General features: G+C 49.4%; 2 protein-coding genes across 2 annotated transcripts; one reads left to right on the top strand and one right to left on the bottom strand.

The window, feature by feature from the left end:
• Window positions 1-839: 839 nt before the first annotated feature.
• Window positions 840-5771, bottom strand: CRYZ (crystallin zeta). Its single transcript, XM_065737146.1, has 8 exons — window positions 5604-5771; window positions 5300-5452; window positions 4535-4698; window positions 3694-3745; window positions 1974-2123; window positions 1578-1679; window positions 1391-1486; window positions 840-1132 (listed from the first exon to the last, which is right to left on the bottom strand). The coding sequence occupies exons 1-8, from the start codon at window positions 5718-5720 to the stop codon at window positions 971-973; spliced, it is 996 nt and encodes a 331-aa protein (XP_065593218.1). The 5' UTR covers window positions 5721-5771; the 3' UTR covers window positions 840-970.
• A 417-nt stretch (window positions 5772-6188) lies between these two features.
• TYW3 (tRNA-yW synthesizing protein 3 homolog) lies at window positions 6189-9791 on the top strand. Its single transcript, XM_065737791.1, has 6 exons — window positions 6189-6376; window positions 6453-6525; window positions 7360-7458; window positions 8301-8372; window positions 8675-8808; window positions 9569-9791. The coding sequence occupies exons 1-6, from the start codon at window positions 6189-6191 to the stop codon at window positions 9789-9791; spliced, it is 789 nt and encodes a 262-aa protein (XP_065593863.1).
• The last annotated feature ends 7923 nt before the right edge of the window (window positions 9792-17714 follow it).

Raw genomic sequence — 17714 nt, 5'->3', positions numbered from 1 at the left:
ATTCCACTGAAAGGTATTCGGAACTGTAACATCAAGCTGTACTCTGAATGCAAACACTTTCAACGTTTCAAAGGAATCGGGTTTGGATTGCTGTATTTGACAGGTCAACAACGCAGTCACATCCGTTCGTGAAATGGCATGAGCTCCAGACAGCCATCAAAGCAGAGCAGCCTCACATTACAGCCAGGGATTCATGTGACTTTAAACTTAACAAAGGTCACGGGAAGACCTGAAATTGCTCCCATGCAGCCGCTTAGCCATCAATAAATCAGCTGCTTCTGCCAGTATGATTGGTTGCCAAGTAACGAATGTGCTGCACACAGCTTCTGTTACTGCTCTTGCATTATCACGGGTGCTTCCAGCTCACATGCTAGGTCAGGCACAGCATAACAAAACTGCCTCTCAGGACAGGCAAGGAGGGACTGACAGGGACTATGACTTAGTAGAGACACTGCTTTCAAACAGTTCATATTTGAGATTCTGACAGTAAGAGCTTTAATTCCAAGTAAATTCTGTGACAAAAGATGAATGAAACAAGTTTTGTGGCTAAAGAACTCACAGCCCTGGTTATTTGCCTACTGTGAGCAGACAGGCTATGAAACTAACAAAGCAGGCTTCATTCTGCACCGCTTACAGCTTCCCAGTGCCTCACTATGACTCCAAGCAGTGCGTGATATCAGATTCCAGCTGGGATACCGTGTTCTCCAACACCGCTTTTCCATCACAGTGTCAAATCAGTAAAGTTATTATTTCCACATCAGCCAAAAAAGTTACAAAAATTACAATAAATTCAGCCCGACCTCTCTTATTACAAAAAGAAAACATTGCTAATGAAGCAATGTAATTTATGTAAGCCAGCACTTGTTGTTCTCCTGAAACCTGATTAAAAATGCATTTTATAAAAAATATTCAATCAATCATGTAAAAAAAGGTGCGGTGAGAAGAGCTACAGAATAAACGGAGAAACACTTCATGGCAGGAGCACCATCTTTCCTCGAGCACCACTGCTGTGAATGATGTCCTCGTGAGCCTTAGCAACCTCCTCCAGTGGGTACTCAGGGCCCACCACGGGGTTCAGCCAGCCTGATGCCATGCCATCAAGGACTGCCCTCGCACATTCACACCTCTCCTCCTGCAGAAAACAGAGGACAGCATTTACCACAAGGTCTTCACATTAGAAAAGTACTAATCATTTCCGCCTCTGTTAAATCAATGTTTACAACCCCAAAACTTTTTATGGTGCTGTAAGATTAAATCAAAACATAAAGGAACTCATACACAAAGTACCTGCAGACAGATTATGCTTTAATTCCTGTTTTTAACAGACAAACTTCCTTAACAGGAAAAGTTCAACAAAAAGATATTTAAAATAAAAGTGTTCTTGTCATACCTCAGTTTCAGAAAATCGACTCACTCCTATTATGCTGGATTCCTTGTTCATGGTGTCTCTGGGGTTTATCTCAATGGGACCTCTGCAGCCCACAACCTGGTAGAGCCACATGAAAAGACAGTTTCTAAGTTACCACTGTCAAACCGCACAGCCACACACGCAAACCCCAGAGACAGAAAATACGTACCATTACCCTTCCTGCATGGGCCAGCAGATGCAAGTCGGTAGCCAGATTGACATTGGAGAGCATTTCTATTATTATGTTAACTCCTTGCATCTTGGTATATTCCTATCCAGAATATAATAAAGTTACTTTGCTTAGTGTTTTTGTGCTGCTGTTTATTTCATATACTACTGAAAGCATACCTTTGGCAGCTGATTGCTTTATATAGAGAGAGAGACTTTGCACTAAGGCTGATGGCCAGTAGCAAACATAGAAATGCTGAATTAGGAAAACCATCATACTGGGATTTCTGAAATGCCACTGCATAGATGTGTTTTTAAAAATTTCCACAAAAAAAGTGTGCACAACTTTATTTTAAGTTAACAGATACCGCATCAGCTATTGCCAATACATATTTACCTTAATTTTGTCCACATAATTAGCTTCTCTGTGATTAAATGCTTGCTGAGCACCATTTCTCAGAACAACGTTCATACCCTCCTCAGTTCCTGCTGTGCCCAAAACCTTCAAGCCATGAGCTCTGGCAATCTGACATGCTGCTATTCCCACCTGACCAAAAAGAGGAGGAAATCAAAACAAAAACAACTCTTTGCATTTTAAATTTGATACATTTATCCATGATGTGGAACTTATCCATTTTAAAGGCCTGCCTGTCCATGTAATTAACTAATTATGTAATTCATTTTTATCTTAAAGATACCCCAATACTATTAAAAAAGGGAAGGGATGTTTTCATAGGCAAAGTGAACTTCTGTGTCTTGTTGTGTCATTTGTCTGCTTGTTTAAAAGCTGTCAGCATTTGCTAAGAATCCACATGTAAAGTGGCCTCTCTGTTAAAACTGGTCCAAATAATATTTGATAAGCAGAAAAGAAAACCCTTCACAGGATCACCCGCTACTGATACCAGCATTATATGCTGCGAAGAAAATCTGTAAGCACAAAGTTACTGGCACTGCTTCTGCACCTTTCATTGGTTCAATGGTACCTTTAGACACTGAAGTCTCAGGATCTCAGATAGCTTTACACTGTTTAGAGGTAAGGGATGCCTTCAGAAGAACTGGCTTTGGAGATGATGAGACATAACTGAATACTTCACAGCCAGACTGATTTTCACATAAATGTCCAAAACAATGTACATTTTTTTAAGAATAATTACAGAAAACAGCACGACATAGAAGAAAAGATGCAACAAAGACACTTTCACTTTAAGTGCTTCATCCCTACACATCTATCTCACAGCTTTTGTAAATATTCCCAACACAAAGGTTACAGATCCACAGAAAAATAGATTTGCTGTATCCTCTTCAACAAACCAAAGGCAGCACATCTTTTCAAGAGGCATAAAAACTAAGAACTGCAGAAACACTATGTTTAGCCTACAGGGAAAAAAAAAAGTTGCCATAATACTGGATGTCATTTTAATATCTTAGAATGAGAATGCTTTCCCACGTGAGAGTGCTATTATCAACATTTTGCTGTCTGACAAACAGTTCATAAAAGTTTGCCAGTTGACAGCAGCTGTTGGTACAACGGCAGAAGCTGAACAAGGTGCAGAGAACGAAAGATGAGATAAACTCAAACGTTATGTAATAAGAGATCTCAAGTTTTGTCACATAAAACCAAAGAAAACCAGATGTGCAATGTCAAGTAGTATTCAGCTATTAATTGATACACGGCAGTATCTCTCCTGGAGAAGCCAGTTGGTAGCTGACAGGTAAAAATACCCCAGAAATGCATAGTTGCTTCGTAGTACTGATTGCTTTTTAGAGAATTAAGGACATCTTGCACATAATCGAAAATCAAAAATCACAGCTTTTTGCTATCAGCTTTATCTCTGCTATCAGCTTCTGGCTCACCTCCCACCTGCAGCAACGTGTTTACCACAGAACCCTCTGTACAAGGGGCCTTATTCAATCCCTCAGGTAGTTTCACAGTTATTTGGGATAACAAGGTTTTTGCTTTAGGAAATCAAGTATCCTAAAGTGTTTGAAAGACTTTTTTTTTTTTTTTCATCAGTGCATTGATATAAATATAAGCAGAAAACACAGAACAGAAAGAAAAGGCAGATACAAGGACAGAAAATCCAATTTCTATAAACTTGCCTTTTCACAATACTTACACCTCCACTTGCGCCGTGAATCAGTACAGTCTCCCCAGCTTTGGCATGCCCTCTGAACCAGAAAAGACATACAGTATTGGCATGATGATTACAATACATAACCACTCCACATCACTGTATCAAATCTTATCTTACACACAGTATTATTCACAGATTACATTATGGATAAACAGGAACCATCAGACTCTTTGGAAAAAGAGGAAAACAAAATAAAATACATAATTCATGAATGTAAGTAACATGCAGTTATGTCAACATGCAACTAGCAGCAAGTAATACCCTGGTATTCACCAATTCAAGATCTTCACCTGCTACAGACCTTAAAATAAAGCACACTGGTCTTAATCATCTCTGTCAAGCTAGATTCCAGTCTGAGCTCTCATCCAGCTGATGCACAAGTCTGGCTCCTCTTCCTCATACAGTACTACAGCAACACAGGCCTGTACAGAGGGTCTCCACGGTATGGGTGCTCATTAAGAAGAGATGGGTTTGCACTAACACTTACTGACAATTTAATTTAGAAATTAGAATTACTGCTGAGTTTCCTCCCTAGCTAGAACACAAACGAGTACTGAAAAAGTTGAACATTTTATTACATGATTGTACTAAAGAAGCCTTTTGAGGTCTGTTCTTGTAAGAAGCAATACTTCCCCAGTAAATGCTGTCAGAAGTTTATATGTAATCACCATTTCACTGTTCTAACAATATAGCACATTCAACTGAAGTGTTTCCACACACCGACGTCTTCAAATCCCCTCATATTACAGGACAATGAAAATATTGGCTTTATCACTTTAAAAGTTCAAAAGCAAAATGCACAAGCTTTGATGTGGCAGCTTACTTAAGGAAAAGAGCACGATAAGCAGTGAAGTAGGGTATTGCAATCGCTGCTCCTTGGCTGAAATTCAGTTTGTCCGGCAAAGGAAAGACCGTATTAGCTTCAGCAATGGCATAATCTGCATATCCTCCAGAGAGCGTAGCAGTGGTAAAAACCCGGTCACCTCTCTAGAAAGCAGGGAAAGAAAATAGAGAAATGATTAATTTCCCTCACTTCCTTCCTTAATATACATTAAGATCAAGTTCAGTCTTTTTCTAAAAGTTTTCCTGTTAAAACGAACAATTATCTTTGCCACAGAGAAGAATTTTGTAAATGCTAATGCATACAACCAATGCAACCAACACAAACCATCTAATTTCATATACTTAGACTAAAATTAAACGAGCATGTATCCTCCACTCTACGTTGCAACTCAGAAACCTACTGTCCCATTAGATTCATGACTCCAAACATTAGAGAATTCCACTCACAGATCCCAAACACTACTTAAAAAACATGACTTTTGTTTGATGTGGAAAAAAGCTGCACTCTCACTATACCTGAAGGTAACCAAGTACCGTAGCCATTCTTCAGCCAGCAATCACAGGTCCACTGGAAGCAGAAGCACCGGGCAGCAGCAGGCAGCACTCCTGGCCCCACTGCTGGCCTGGAGGCTGCTGCTGTGGCCCAGGCACACAGCCAGCCCCACACAGCTGCTCGCACAACATCAGCACCCACCACAATTCGCAGGTCTACAAACTACAACGAGTTAAAGCCCTGTGAAAGTACCTTGAACGCTGTCACGTGTTCCCCAACGCTCTCAACTACCCCTGCCACATCGGAGCCAGGAGTGTAAGGTAAAGCTGGTTTTCTAGCGTAAGTCCCAGAACGAATGTAAGTCTCCACAGGGTTCACCCCACACGCGTGGACCTTAATTAATACCTAAAAAGAAATACATTAGCTGAGTAGCACTTCGAAAGGTTTAAAATGCAGACTTCACAGCACAGCATCACGGCACTCTAACCGCGCTCTCCGAGCGTCAGCAACAAAGCGACGCGTGCTGAGCGGCTGCGGGAAAGCAAGGCTCACGGACCTCACGGTCCCTCGGAGCGGGGACGGGAACATCTGCGCGGAGCTGGAGCACCTCGGGGCCCCCGAACTCAAACACCCGGACCGCCCGCATCGCGCTCCGTGCGGCCGCCGTCGCCATCAGAACACCTGCAGATGAAGCCGAAATCAAAGCGGATCAAAGACGCGAAACCGCCGAGCCGAGCCCGCTCCCGTACCAACAAACCTGCCCCCGCGCGGCACCGCGTTCCCCGCACCGGGAGCGGATCCGCAAAGCGCGGCCGAAGGCGCTCCGGGGGACGGCGCCAAACGGACTCTGAGCACGGTCACGTGACCCCGCGGCGCCCCGCTTCCAGCCGCCGTCACAGCGACGCGTAGAAGAGCGGCAGAAGTTCGTACCGACCGCCCCGAGCAGCGGCCTCGCGGGATCCTCTGGCCGCGGACACAGCAGACGCGGGAGCGCTGCACCGCGGGGCCGCCCCGCGGTCAGGAGGGCGACCGGCGCGGGGCGGGACGCGGCGGCCCTTCGTGCGGAGAAGTTTGTCCCTCTCGGGCCGCCGTCGGAGCGGCGCCGCGGCCGCCGTAGGCGCGTGGGGGAGGGCGCCCCCCAATGGCGGCGTTCGGGCGCTGGAAGGCGCAGCGCATGGCGCGAGCGGACTGCAGCCGGCGGGGCGCGCTGGATGAGCGCGCGGTGGGCGCGGTGCGGCTGCTGAACGGGCGCGCGCAGTACTGCACCACCAGCTCCTGCTCGGGGCGCCTCGTGCTGGCGGAGGCCGGCGCAGCGGTGAGCGCCGGGACCTGGCCGGACAAGGCCTCGCTTCCCGGCGCCGCGCGGCTCAGCCCGTCCTTTCCCTTTCCCTCCGTTCCAGGGCGGAGGGGCCGCGGTGCCGAAGAAGCACTGCCGGTGGCTGCTGGTGACGCACGAGCCGTGCGGCCGCGCCGACGTGGTGAGGAGCGGGACGGCAGCGGGGGAGCGGGGCGGTGCTGCCGTCAGCGGCGCGGGGGGATCCGCCCATCCCAGCGCCGGGAGCGCGGCCCGTCCGGGGGCAGAAGCACCGCCCGCCCTTCGGGCTGCGCCGCGTAACGTAACGCGGAGGGGCGGACAGATGGCGCCGAGAAGCGCGCAGCGTTATCCGACCTCGCGAGTGCGGAAAATAACGTCAGCGGCACTCGGCAGAGCCAACGGCTTGAGGGAAATCCCTGGATCTTACCGTGAAGAAGGGCTCTTTTTTTTTTAACTTAGATTCTCTTTTTTTTCCGTGGGTTTTTGCCTCTTAATTTCAACTTTTGCGTATTCTCCCTTTCCTGCCCTTACCAGCTAAGTTATGCGTTATTTAAACGTCATCAGCTACACCAAGCAGTACACGTAATTGGCCGAATCCCAGAAAGTGCTCTGAAGTAAAGGAGTGTGTTTCAGAAAGGAAATGTCTTTGTGGGCAAAGAAGAGCCTGCTCGGGTGCCACAAGGCTGCAGTGAGGCGGCCTCTGCCCGCACAGATCAGTCTGAACGTACACAGAAGCACATGGAGGTGTTTGAAATCTTACTGTGCATTTCTGTGCATTTCTGCTGAGCACAGTCATTGTGACAAGCAGAGTTATGACACCTGTGGAATTTCTGTGTGTTACAAGCAATGAAAAATTGAAAGTAGATGAAAGAACAGGTTTTCTTGGACCTCATTTGCTGCATTTCTAATGATCCTTTCACACATTGTGATTTTTGTGGTTTTGGTGCTATCAGTACATATTTTCAGTATTAACTGAAACACTGTATGTATTTTTCAGATGGCAGCACTGGAAAAAGCCACAGGTGACGTCGTGTTCAAGTTTGAGCCATTTGTTCTCCATGTGCTGTGCCAAGAGCTGCAGGACGCACAGCTCCTGGTAAAATCACAGCAAGAACAACATGACATTGCTGTTCTGTGACACCCTGTGCTGTACAAGGAAAGGTCCTGGCTCCTGAGTCAGTTCCAGCTCTTGAAAGTAGTCCCAGATGCGTTACATGTTTAATGACTGGGGCAATAACAGTTGATGGATAAAACAGGACATTCAGTTTACATCATGTACTTTTTTGATACACTTTTTTAGAGAACAAGCCCCAGTGGCCTTCTCATTGGAAGCAGTTTGGCTTCTAAAACAATTTTAGCCAGTGAGCCTGGGTTTGCTCCCACTGGCTCAGTGATGGCTTTTCAGACACTTCTGCTGGTCTGGTTCTGGCATTTCAACTCATGGAGCAGTGCCTTTGCTTTCTGCTGTTCCCATGTGACTCTGGAGAGCAGTGCAGGAGTGTTTTGTTCCTGCATTCGTGGAGAAGAGAGCTGGTTGGCCACTCGGGCAGCACTGCTGAAGTTGTACCTATGAAAGTGTGGTGTGACCACCTGTGTGACTACCAGCTCATTGCAGTCAAACAGGGCAGTGCAGGAGAGATGCGAGCGTCCTGTGATGGATGGGTTGGGATCAGACAGGCCATTGGCTGTAGCTCTTTAAAAACCAACCATAAAAATGTATGGTACCGTGTTGGTTTTCATCAGAACCATTTGAATGGTTGAACTGTTACTGCATTCATTAGGGGAAGTGTTTCTGAATAAGGGTTTGAAGGTTTTGAGGTTGGTTGGTGGGTTTGCTTTTCAAAACTTGAGTTCATAAGCTGCACTGCAGTGCTTCCACAATTACTTCTTGCTGTGAAAGTGTATACAGCTTGTTAAAGACATTTATTTGTTCTGCAGCATTCAGTGGCTATGGAGTCTGGGTTCAAGAACTCTGGCATTACAGTTGGGAGAGGAGGAAAAATTATGATGGTAAGTACTTATCACTTACCTGTAAGGACTGTAAAAGAGCTCTTCATGTTAACCTCAAATATTTTAAGAGCACCAGTCTGAACTGTAACGTGAAACACAGCTGTCATGAGGCACACAAAGCAAAGAACATTCTGCTTCAGCTGTCAGCAAGCTAAGTAATTACATGGGTGACACTGTTTATTTCATGTAATTGTTTATTTCCTCCCTGCAATGAATTGCCCATATTACCTAAATAACCTTCATAAAATTAAAAAAAAAAAAATAAACCTTATTTTAGGAAATCCTCACTTGTGTGCTTTTAGGCAGTCCGGAGCACTCATTGCTTGGAAGTTCCACTGAGCCACATGGGGAAACTGATGGTCTCTGAAGAATATATTGAATTTCTGTTGCATGTGGCTAATCAGAAAATGGAAGAAAATGCAAGGAGGATTGACAGGTTTGTTAGATAACACCAATCCTATCTGTGACAACTAAATCTGAAAGTGAAAAATACATAGAAATTATGTGAAAGGAAAATTAAATTAAAAAAACATGCCCCAGAAGTCTAAGTTACAATCAGGGTTTTTTGGGGTTTTTTTTTTTAGTTCAGAAGTCTGTAAGCTATTGAAGCAAAAACCTGTAACCAACATGAGTTTTCAGACTGTGTTTGCTGCTGACTAGAATTTATCTGATGATAACAGCAGCATTTGCTGTTGTAACTCAGGAACCGTTTTGGTATTCAGATTGCAGTACATGCTTTCTGCACTTTCCCAGATTGAAATATTAGTGTGGAAACTAGAGTGAAAGTACTGAAGTACTAGAGTATAGAAAGTTACACACACCAGGAATCTTTGTGGTTCTTTTCAGGCAAGGAACGAAATGGGTAGAAAAGCCAAAGAGCACCTGATCACTAATGCCACTGAGCATCAGGTATCTCACAGAATCCATTACGTGCTTAACTGTGTTTTAATGGGATGTGAGTATATCTATCCACTGATTGCCTTCTAATCCACAAGCATTACCAGGAGAAGTGGCATGGTGTACGCAAGGATATGTCTGTAGCTAGTTCTGATTTTCTTCTGGAATTGACTAGACCGTTGCAATGTTAGTAATGGTTTTCTTCATATGTTTTGATTGAATCATAAAAGGATTCATTTCTCTGAGTGGTTCTTCAGATCCTGTGCAACGACAAAAATAACTGCACGACTCTTTTCTAGGTTCTGCAAGAACTTGGAGGCGGCCCTGGAGGCAGCAGGCAGTGTGAGCAGCTCGCCCTCCACAGAGCCAGCGCAGGTTCACGCCGCCTATGTTCGCAGAAGGAAGAGGAGGACAGCCCGAGTGCAGGGTGTGCTCCCCCCTCCTGAGGATTGCAATGAGGAGTTGGAGCCTGGGGAGGACCCAGAGGGCAGCCTTGATATTTTTGCTGGAATCACGCTGTAGACTGCCATTGAAGGCAAATGGCAAACTGGACAGTACGTGTGGTGCTCTTCATAAGAGATACAAATATTGCTCTGTTTTAAGTAGTAACACTGCTGGACATTACCAGGAAAAAAATAAAAAGGTTATTATTCAGAATTGTGAATAGATTTAAGACTACAGAAGCACAGAGAACAGCACCTCGATGTTTTAGGTTGTTTTCTTTGTTTTTCTAACAGCCCTGTTGCCTTAACAGTCTTTTACTGTGTAGGTTGGCTACCATAGAGCTCTCTGCTTTGCTGCAGCCTTTGGCCATGTTCCATGTGAAGCATTCTGCTTTCACGTGCTCAGGTTAGGCCTGCAAAGGAGCTATAAAATCAGGGTTGATAACCTTGAAGCTTTTAATCTGTGTAGGAGTGTTGTAGAACAGTGTGCAGCAATGCAGAGGGCCTTTTCAGAACAACACGGAGGTACAGCACTGAGCTGGGGATGAGAACAGAAAACAACTACAGTACCACTGTGCAGGCTGCAGCCTGGCACCTCTGGGCCCCGTCCTGACCCAGGCAGCAGGCTGTGCTGCTTTCTTGGCCTCACTGCTCAGGCTGCAGCCCTGCTGCCCTGTGCACTTCCCTTGGCAGCAGTATTGAGTATTATTTTGAGTATTATTTTTCTTTGCAACTTGCAGCCAGCACCATGCTGGTGGTTCATACCTCAGGGATGTGTTTCTGGGGGCAGGGCATGGCTCCAGTCCCAGCTGTGGGCAGGAGGTCACCCAGATGACACTAATGGGCTTCAGTTTGTATACTCCTGTATTGTAGCACTGGAAAAGTTCGGTGCATACAGTAGTTTATTTTGCAGAAAAAAAATGAGGAACTTGTAAATCTCAGGAGCACTGAGTTCGGAGCTGTATGGCTTGCAGCACGGGGATGGGGGGAAATGGTGTATTTGGGGCAGTGATTCCCAGCTCGCAGGCTGGGTCAAGTACTTTGTCGTTTCCGTTGCATAAACCAATGAGTTGCAGACGTTCTCATTCTGCTGCTAAAATTTGGCAGTTATTTTTGCTGTTAAAATGTAACAGCCGAAGGAAAAAGTAATGGAGGGCTTCGAACAGGCTCTGAAAGCCCTGCGCAGCCCAGCAGCTGCTTTTGCCAAAGCCGACGCACGTGTGCCGCGTGGTGCCGCTCCAGGCTCGGGCTGAAGGGCCTCGGGGAGCGGCGGAGCGGTGTCCCGGGGCCGCACCTCGGGGAGCGGCACAGGCGGAGGCACCGCCCGCGGCTGTGGGCTGCGCGCAGGGGATGAGCAGTGGCAGCCGGGCCCGCGGGTACGGCTTGTATTCACTGCGAGGAGACGAAGCACCGCTGCCCAGCGGTGACCAGGGACGGTCGGCTCGGTCAGCTGCCGAGCCTGTAAGGCCAACGTTGAGTGCCGCGGGATCCCGGAGCCGGGGCTGCTGCGCGTTCCCGTGAGCCCGCGTGCACGCGCCGGCGTGGTACCGGAGCCCGGCGAGGAGGAAAGATCCGAGCAGCCGCCGCTCCGCGGTCCGGCCCCGCAGTTCCGCACGGCCGCGTTCGCGCAGAGCGGCGCGGGCGGGGACCTCCGCCGGGAGATTCACCGCGGAGCCCCCGGAGCGGATTCAGCCCCGCGGCGGACGGTGCTGAGCGCCGCTGAACGGACGTGAACTGCTCCCACGCGTTGCGCAGAGCCGCGTTTTCGCGACAAACCGCAGCGAGCCCTGAGCGGAGCGGGCACCGAACCGCGCCGCTCTGTATGCGGGGTGAGGGCTCGGGGATGCGGGGGTGTCCGGGAGCGGAGCCGTCCCGGGTCACTTAACCGAGAAAGGGAGTCTGAGTTACTGCGGTTTCGTTCTCAGCTCCGGTTACTGGACGCTGTTAGGAACTTGGTCAAATAAATAATAATAAACCGGGGCCCTGCAACAGCAAAACCGAACAGACGCGTCTTTCCGAGTACACCGGGGAACCGTTTTACTCGAACGCTCTGCCCGACGTGGCCAAGGCTGTCCTGAGCGCCCGGCCTCCCCGCAGACACACCCCGCAGCCGCGACCCCGCGCAGTGCCCCGCGCAGTCCCGCGTTCCCTGCCGCGCTGCCCCTTCGCTGCATATCCCTCCGGGGTAACGCAGCGATAACGGCACCGCCCGCGCGGCGCTTCGGGGCTCCCGGCAGAGGGAAGGAGTCGCCGATAAGCAGAGAGGTCCCCACCGTCGGCAGATCCTTGCCGCGTGTCAGTGCGCGGGGCCTCTTCGTTAGGGTATTTTCAGCCCAAGTTCCACGTGTACTTTGCTTCCTTAAAACACCAGACCATTTCTAAGGACGGTGCCGTTCTCTTCGCGTCGCGCTGTTTCTGGGCAAGCAGACGCGTTCCTTCACTCCGTTCCCCACCCGCGGCACCGCACAGCCCCACGCTGTCCCCGCTCGGCCGGAGCGCCGCAGCCCCCGCGGGTGGGGCCCAGCGCACGGGCACCGCAGTCCGCCTGAAGCGGCGAAACGGAGCCCGTCGGGTCCGTCCCCGCGGCACTGGGAGCGGGATGAAACCCCGCGCTGTGGCACCGCACCGCTCAGCTCCCAGGAGCCGCTCCCACAGGCTCGGAGCTGCGCTCAGCGGCGCGCAGCCACAAACACGTCAGTCCCTTAGAAATACTGCAGTCACTTGTTCTGCTAAATGGACCGTAAGCCAAAAACTTAGCAGGACTTCGGCACATTCGTTTTCTGGAAATACACAACGGTTTCACAATATCCCCGCGATTGGATTTTACAAAATGTGGTACTGAGGAGGAGGTTTGATTCTGCTCCACCGACAGCTGAACGCAGCACAGGCAGCAATGCTGCAGCGCGCGGAGCGTTAGGATCAAAAACCTTTGAAAGGGAATTTCTGAGTCTTCGGAGCACAGATAATCGTGTAATAGTCTCGTGCAGTTTTCCTCAGCTGCCCGCTTAATTTGCTCGCACCGACCACAAGCAAAGCCCTCGAGGAGTGCTGCCCGACCGCGGCTGCGGTGTGAGCAGGGACAGATGGGGACATCGAAACCGGAGCGTCCCGGGCTCCGTTTTAAAACAGAGCGATGTCCAAATGCTACACAGAAATTAAACGAAAGCGTTTGTTCTGTCCTCTGGATGCGGTGCGTTTATAGCAACCAAGCGAATATAGTATTTTATTCAATCTTACGCTGAAAAACAAATCTTGCTTTGTTTCCACTTTCTGCATGACACCGTGAAAAGGAACAGCACATCTCTCTCAAACGCAGCGGAACTTACATCGAACAGAGACAGTTCGTGTCCCGCAGTTACTGTAGGAGGTACTTCTGGGACGGGTCCCCCGAGACCGCACCGCGACCGCTCCGTTGTGACACCGCGCGGACCCCTCCGCCGCGCTCCCACCGCGGACGGCGCTGCCCCGGGGACGGATCCCCGCGCTCGCTCCCGGCGGACGGGAACGCTTCGTCCCGGGCGCACCGGGAGGTTCACGGACGGACCCGTCCGCTGCACGTGTAACGCGACGGGCTTCTCCTTCACTCCATTTCGCCCCCTCTCACGTATCCTTTGGCAGTGTTTTAACACGGCGCGAGTCACGCAGTGTCTGCACAGCGGAGCTCACAGGTGTCCGTTTTGCTACTTTGCTCGCTGGGAACTTTCCAGAACACCGCGGGGCCGCCCCGAGGGCCGCGGCTCCGACATCGCGTCCGCGCGTGTCGGAAAAGCCCAAACCCGATCCCCGCGTGCCGACCTTCCTCGGCCGCCCAGCGGCGGTTCCCGACTGCCGCGGGGTCACTGCGGTGGGTCCGCCGCCCCGCTCCAGCCACGCGCGTCCCGGGGCGGCCGCGAGAGCGCGCATCAGACCCGAGTGCGGCGGGCACCCCGGAGCCGCCCTGCGGGGCCCGGCCCTGCTCGGCTGCCCCCGGCACTGCGCCCACCGCCCGCCCGGAGCCCACGGCCGCTTTGCTCTTCGAGGCCGAGCCTCTCCCGGGACGTTCAGAGTGGGTTCGGCGCTTCCGTTTGTTTTCGCGGTACGCATCTTCCCGTCCTGGAGCACAGACAGCTCCAGGAGAGAGAGCGCGCCGTGGTTATGGTGCTTGTAATTTTGATGCTAGAAATGTATGCAATCTGATTCACCATTAGTGTCACAAGTGATAGTGAAACTTTAACCTGAGGTTCTCCGCAGCTGTAGCTCGCTAACATCTAAATGCACAGACGATGTTCACACTCTGTATTCCTCTGCCACCGCTTTATTCTCAGCGGTCTCTACTGATGGAGGGATCCGCGCTCCCACCGCATCCCGGACAGCCCCGACCTCAGCCCCACAGCCAGCGGGGAAGAAGTGCCTTTCAAATTGCAAAGACCGTAAGGTCTGAAAGCAAATAAACATTGTCGCGTTTTCACGGAGGGTTTCGCGTGAAAAACAAAGGATGCGGTACTTCAGTGTCATTTCAGTCGCGGGGCTGTTCGTTCGGAGTTTGTTTGGTTTTTTTACCTCATCGCTACCGCAGAAGGGAAACGCCGTTTCTGAGCTGTGAGCTCTGTGCTGAGGATGCCGCGTGCCGACACGAGGAGTCCTCGAAACACGCGCTGCTGCCACGCGGGGCACGGCGGAGGGGCACATCGCGCTGCTCCGCGCCGCGGGCTGCCGTCCGCGATCGGTTCTGTGCGCGCTGACAGCAGCGCTCCTCTATCATCTTCTGACTTAAATATATTTGCGTAACAGCGCTGACGAAAATCGAGGAACATTTACAAGTGAAACGGTCGTAGAGTTTATGTATATAAGCTATAATCTGTTTTTTATTATTATTATTCTTTTAGACCTCAGTTCCACTGAGGATGAACGAGGCTCTGTTTTCTCGCTGCAGGTACACCCTGCGGAGAGCAGCGAAGGGAAAGCGAGGGCAGCGGAATGGGCAGCAGAGCGCTGAGCAGGATCTGTGTGTTTTCCCTGCACCTTCTTCACCACAGCGTGACAAAGGACCCAAGGACACGCCACGCTGGGGAAACGCCTGCGGGAACGCCGTGTGTTTCTGCGGGGGTCAGAGCGCGGCCCGGAGGGCTCAGTGTCACAAACGGCCGTTTCCTTCTCGCTCTTATTGCCTGAGATATGAATGTTCAAATTCAAGAATGTGCTTTCAAATCCACAGCACTCCAGGGCCATATTAAATGAACTCTATTTAATAAAACACATTCCAAGTTGTTATTTTGATTGGAGCTTTATATTTTTGTCCTGCAATAAGCAGCTCAGATTTCACTGGGTCATTGGAAATCTTCGAATCGGTCTCTCTTCAAATCGCGTTAAAAGAGACAGATAACGGCATCAGATGGCTCCGCCGCACAGCCAGGGAGCGCGGTACCGAGCCGCTCTCAGACCGTGCCTGCGTTTATCTCCCGAGGCAGTGAGTGAAATTTTGCCATCCTTCAAGATACAGCGGTTGTCCTTGTCACAAAACATCTCACATCATTTCACAGAGCTCATTCACCCGGAGAGATGATGACATTCCATTCTGCTCTCAATTCACTAAAATAAGAGGTGTTTTGTTCACAAATGCCTGTTAATACCAAAACACTGCCGTGATTTCATCAGGACAAACTGATGCAGGTGACACCACACACAAGTCACCATCTGTTCTGTGACACAGTGCATCTGTTTTTCAGTGCTTTGTCTGGCAGAACAGAGGCATCGGACGCGATCCTGTGCTCTGCCCCGGGACAATCCGGGCACTCCTAGGGATCAAGGCTAGGGAGTGTATAATCTCAACCCTCCGACTCTGGATTTTCTGTAGAAAACATATATACGAGCCCTGGCCCTACGCGGGACGGCACTGCACGACCACGGGAGGGAGCCTTCCCCTTTCCTCAGTACCCCCCCCCCGCAAACCGCTCGCACTCCGCTGCCCTGGGATCTGACACCGCTCCCAGCTTTTCTTATGTACTTCCACTGCACATTACTTTCCTTCTAGTGCGACATCAGTGAGAATCACTGTGGTGGAAATGGTAGAGCAGCAGCAGGAAAAAAAAAATCTGACAAACAGCAACAGCCTCCCAACACCCCTTCAAAATAATAACGATTTACCAAATGGTTGGGAAGTTGTTATAATTCCTTTCCCAAATTATTGCTCACCCTTTAGATTAGAAATGAGGCCAGGGTTAGCAATCAGCCATAAATGGCAGGATTTCTGAAGTAGAAGCACTTCTCTGATTGTGAAGTGGAGGCCATTATTGCCTTGATTGGGTCTTTTTTTTTTTTTTTTAAGCTTGCTTGATTTGAGGCTGAGAGTGCACATTCACTACTGTACTCGCAGCAATCAGAGCTTTCCCTGCTCTTTTTTGCACAGCTATTTAGGGTCCACTACTTTGGCACAGCTGCCACCTTTTAGCCTCCATCAAGCAGAGATATTTTTAAGTGAGTAGCAGTTTATGTTTGTCCTTTCCCCTTCCACGCCTTTCCTTTCTCTTCCAACTCCCTATTCTTTCATATATAGAGAGAGAGAGTGTGCGTGTGAATTCTAATTCAAAGTATGAAGTTGAACGAAGACAGTTGAAGCTCGCTGGGGCATCACCTGGACTCCATGACACACAGCAAACCAGTGGTTACGTGAGAAGTGAAGGAGTGACAGGTTCCTATGACAGATGTCAACTAAATACATGGGTGGAGCAGCTGTCCAGGTGCTGCTGTAGAGTTCTGTTCACCTGAATAGCAGTGTCCAGCCAAGAACTGCATTTGTATCTTCTTTTTTTCCAGAGGGCATCCATTTTACTGGCTCATTGTGCTACCCAACTGCTCTCAGCTTTGCTCCAGAGATGTACAGAGATGTACCTGCTACAGGAAGGTGCTGGAAAGGGACAAGGGAAGCAGAGCACATTATTTTGCCTTGCTTGTAGGAACAACTGATACTGGCACTAGCTGGCTCCCTGGCTGAATGGTGGGGCTTGCCATGGAGACTGGAGTGATCACAGGACTGGTTGTGAGGATCATGACATCTTCAGGGCTCATCAGAAGGGTTAGAGTAAACACAGGGTCTGTCCAAAAGGCCAGAGCAACTGCAGGACCCATCACAGGGCTTGGAGCAGCCAACAGGGTTTGTCAAGAGGGTTAGAGCAACAAATACTAGTTGTGTTATCAACACTGTTTTTCTCTTAGAACAAATAACATAGCATCATACCAGACACTCTGAAGAAAAGAATTCCATCCCAGCTGAAGGTAAGACACCAACTCTACTGCATGCCCAAACCTGAGGGCCTGTGCCCCACCTGGCAGAGAGCTGAGCTGTGTGCCAGCCCCAGGGAGGAGAAGGCATACCTCACGCAGACAGTGGGGTGATGAGCTGCTGCAGGGTGCCCAGGGAGGCTGGAGCTCATTCCTCACTATGTTAAGGGTTTGGGAAATTGACAGTGAGCTCTATCCAGTCTCATCAGCTGGGCTCATTCATGCATTACAATCAGGGTGATAGAAATAGAGAAGAAAAAAATGATATAAAACAAAGCAGAACACAACCTAGAAAACTTGCCCTTTGTCCATCTCTACCATCTAAGATGATTAAAGATGCAAGCAAGGTTAGCATCACAAAAACAAAGCAACTGTGACCCAGTAGCAGAGGCCTGTCTGTGAGAAGCCCCCACTCACAGCACCACACGGCTGTAGTGTGAGCACCAGGGGCCCCAGCTGCTCGCTCACCCTCCCAGCTGGCCTGGCTTGCTGTTCCCTTTAGCTGCAGAGCAAATCTGTTTCATTTGCAAGTAACCCTTAAAGTCATTAATGAGTTATTTTGGCCACACCAAGGAAGTACACAAAGGAACTGCACCCCGCAAAGGCCACATGTCGCAGAAACCTTACTCCAGGTAATTTAGTCCTTTGAAAGCTATGCTTAAGTGAGGCTTCTCTTTCATGTTGCCAGAGGCAAGGTCAGGTCTGAAAAGCCAGATACAAAAAGAAAAGAAAATAATTATACTTA

Source organism: Cyrtonyx montezumae, unplaced genomic scaffold (genome assembly GCF_038088225.1).
Source record: "Cyrtonyx montezumae isolate F1298 unplaced genomic scaffold, pur_monq_1.0 scaffold_1, whole genome shotgun sequence".
In the NCBI taxonomy this organism is placed as follows: domain Eukaryota; kingdom Metazoa; phylum Chordata; class Aves; order Galliformes; family Odontophoridae; genus Cyrtonyx; species Cyrtonyx montezumae.
This window is presented reverse-complemented; position numbering and strand designations above follow the sequence as displayed.

Excerpts from the sequence above, each read along its gene's own strand:
- TYW3 (XM_065737791.1), top strand. The coding sequence starts at position 6,189 with ATGGCGGCGTTCGGGCGCTGGAAGGCGCAGCGCATGGCGCGAGCGGAC. Across the intron at positions 6,377-6,452 it reads GCAGCGGTGAGCGCCGGGAC|AGGGGCCGCGGTGCCGAAGA; the intron begins CTGGCCGGACAA and ends GTTCCAGGGCGG. Across the intron at positions 8,809-9,568 it reads AATGCAAGGAGGATTGACAG|GTTCTGCAAGAACTTGGAGG; the intron begins GTTTGTTAGATA and ends ACTCTTTTCTAG.
- CRYZ (XM_065737146.1), bottom strand. The coding sequence starts at position 5,720 with ATGGCGACGGCGGCCGCACGGAGCGCGATGCGGGCGGTCCGGGTGTTT. Across the intron at positions 2,124-3,693 it reads TTCACGGCGCAAGTGGAGGT|GTGGGAATAGCAGCATGTCA; the intron begins GTAAGTATTGTG and ends CTTTTTGGTCAG. Across the intron at positions 1,680-1,973 it reads ATTATGTGGACAAAATTAAG|GAATATACCAAGATGCAAGG; the intron begins GTAAATATGTAT and ends TATTCTGGATAG.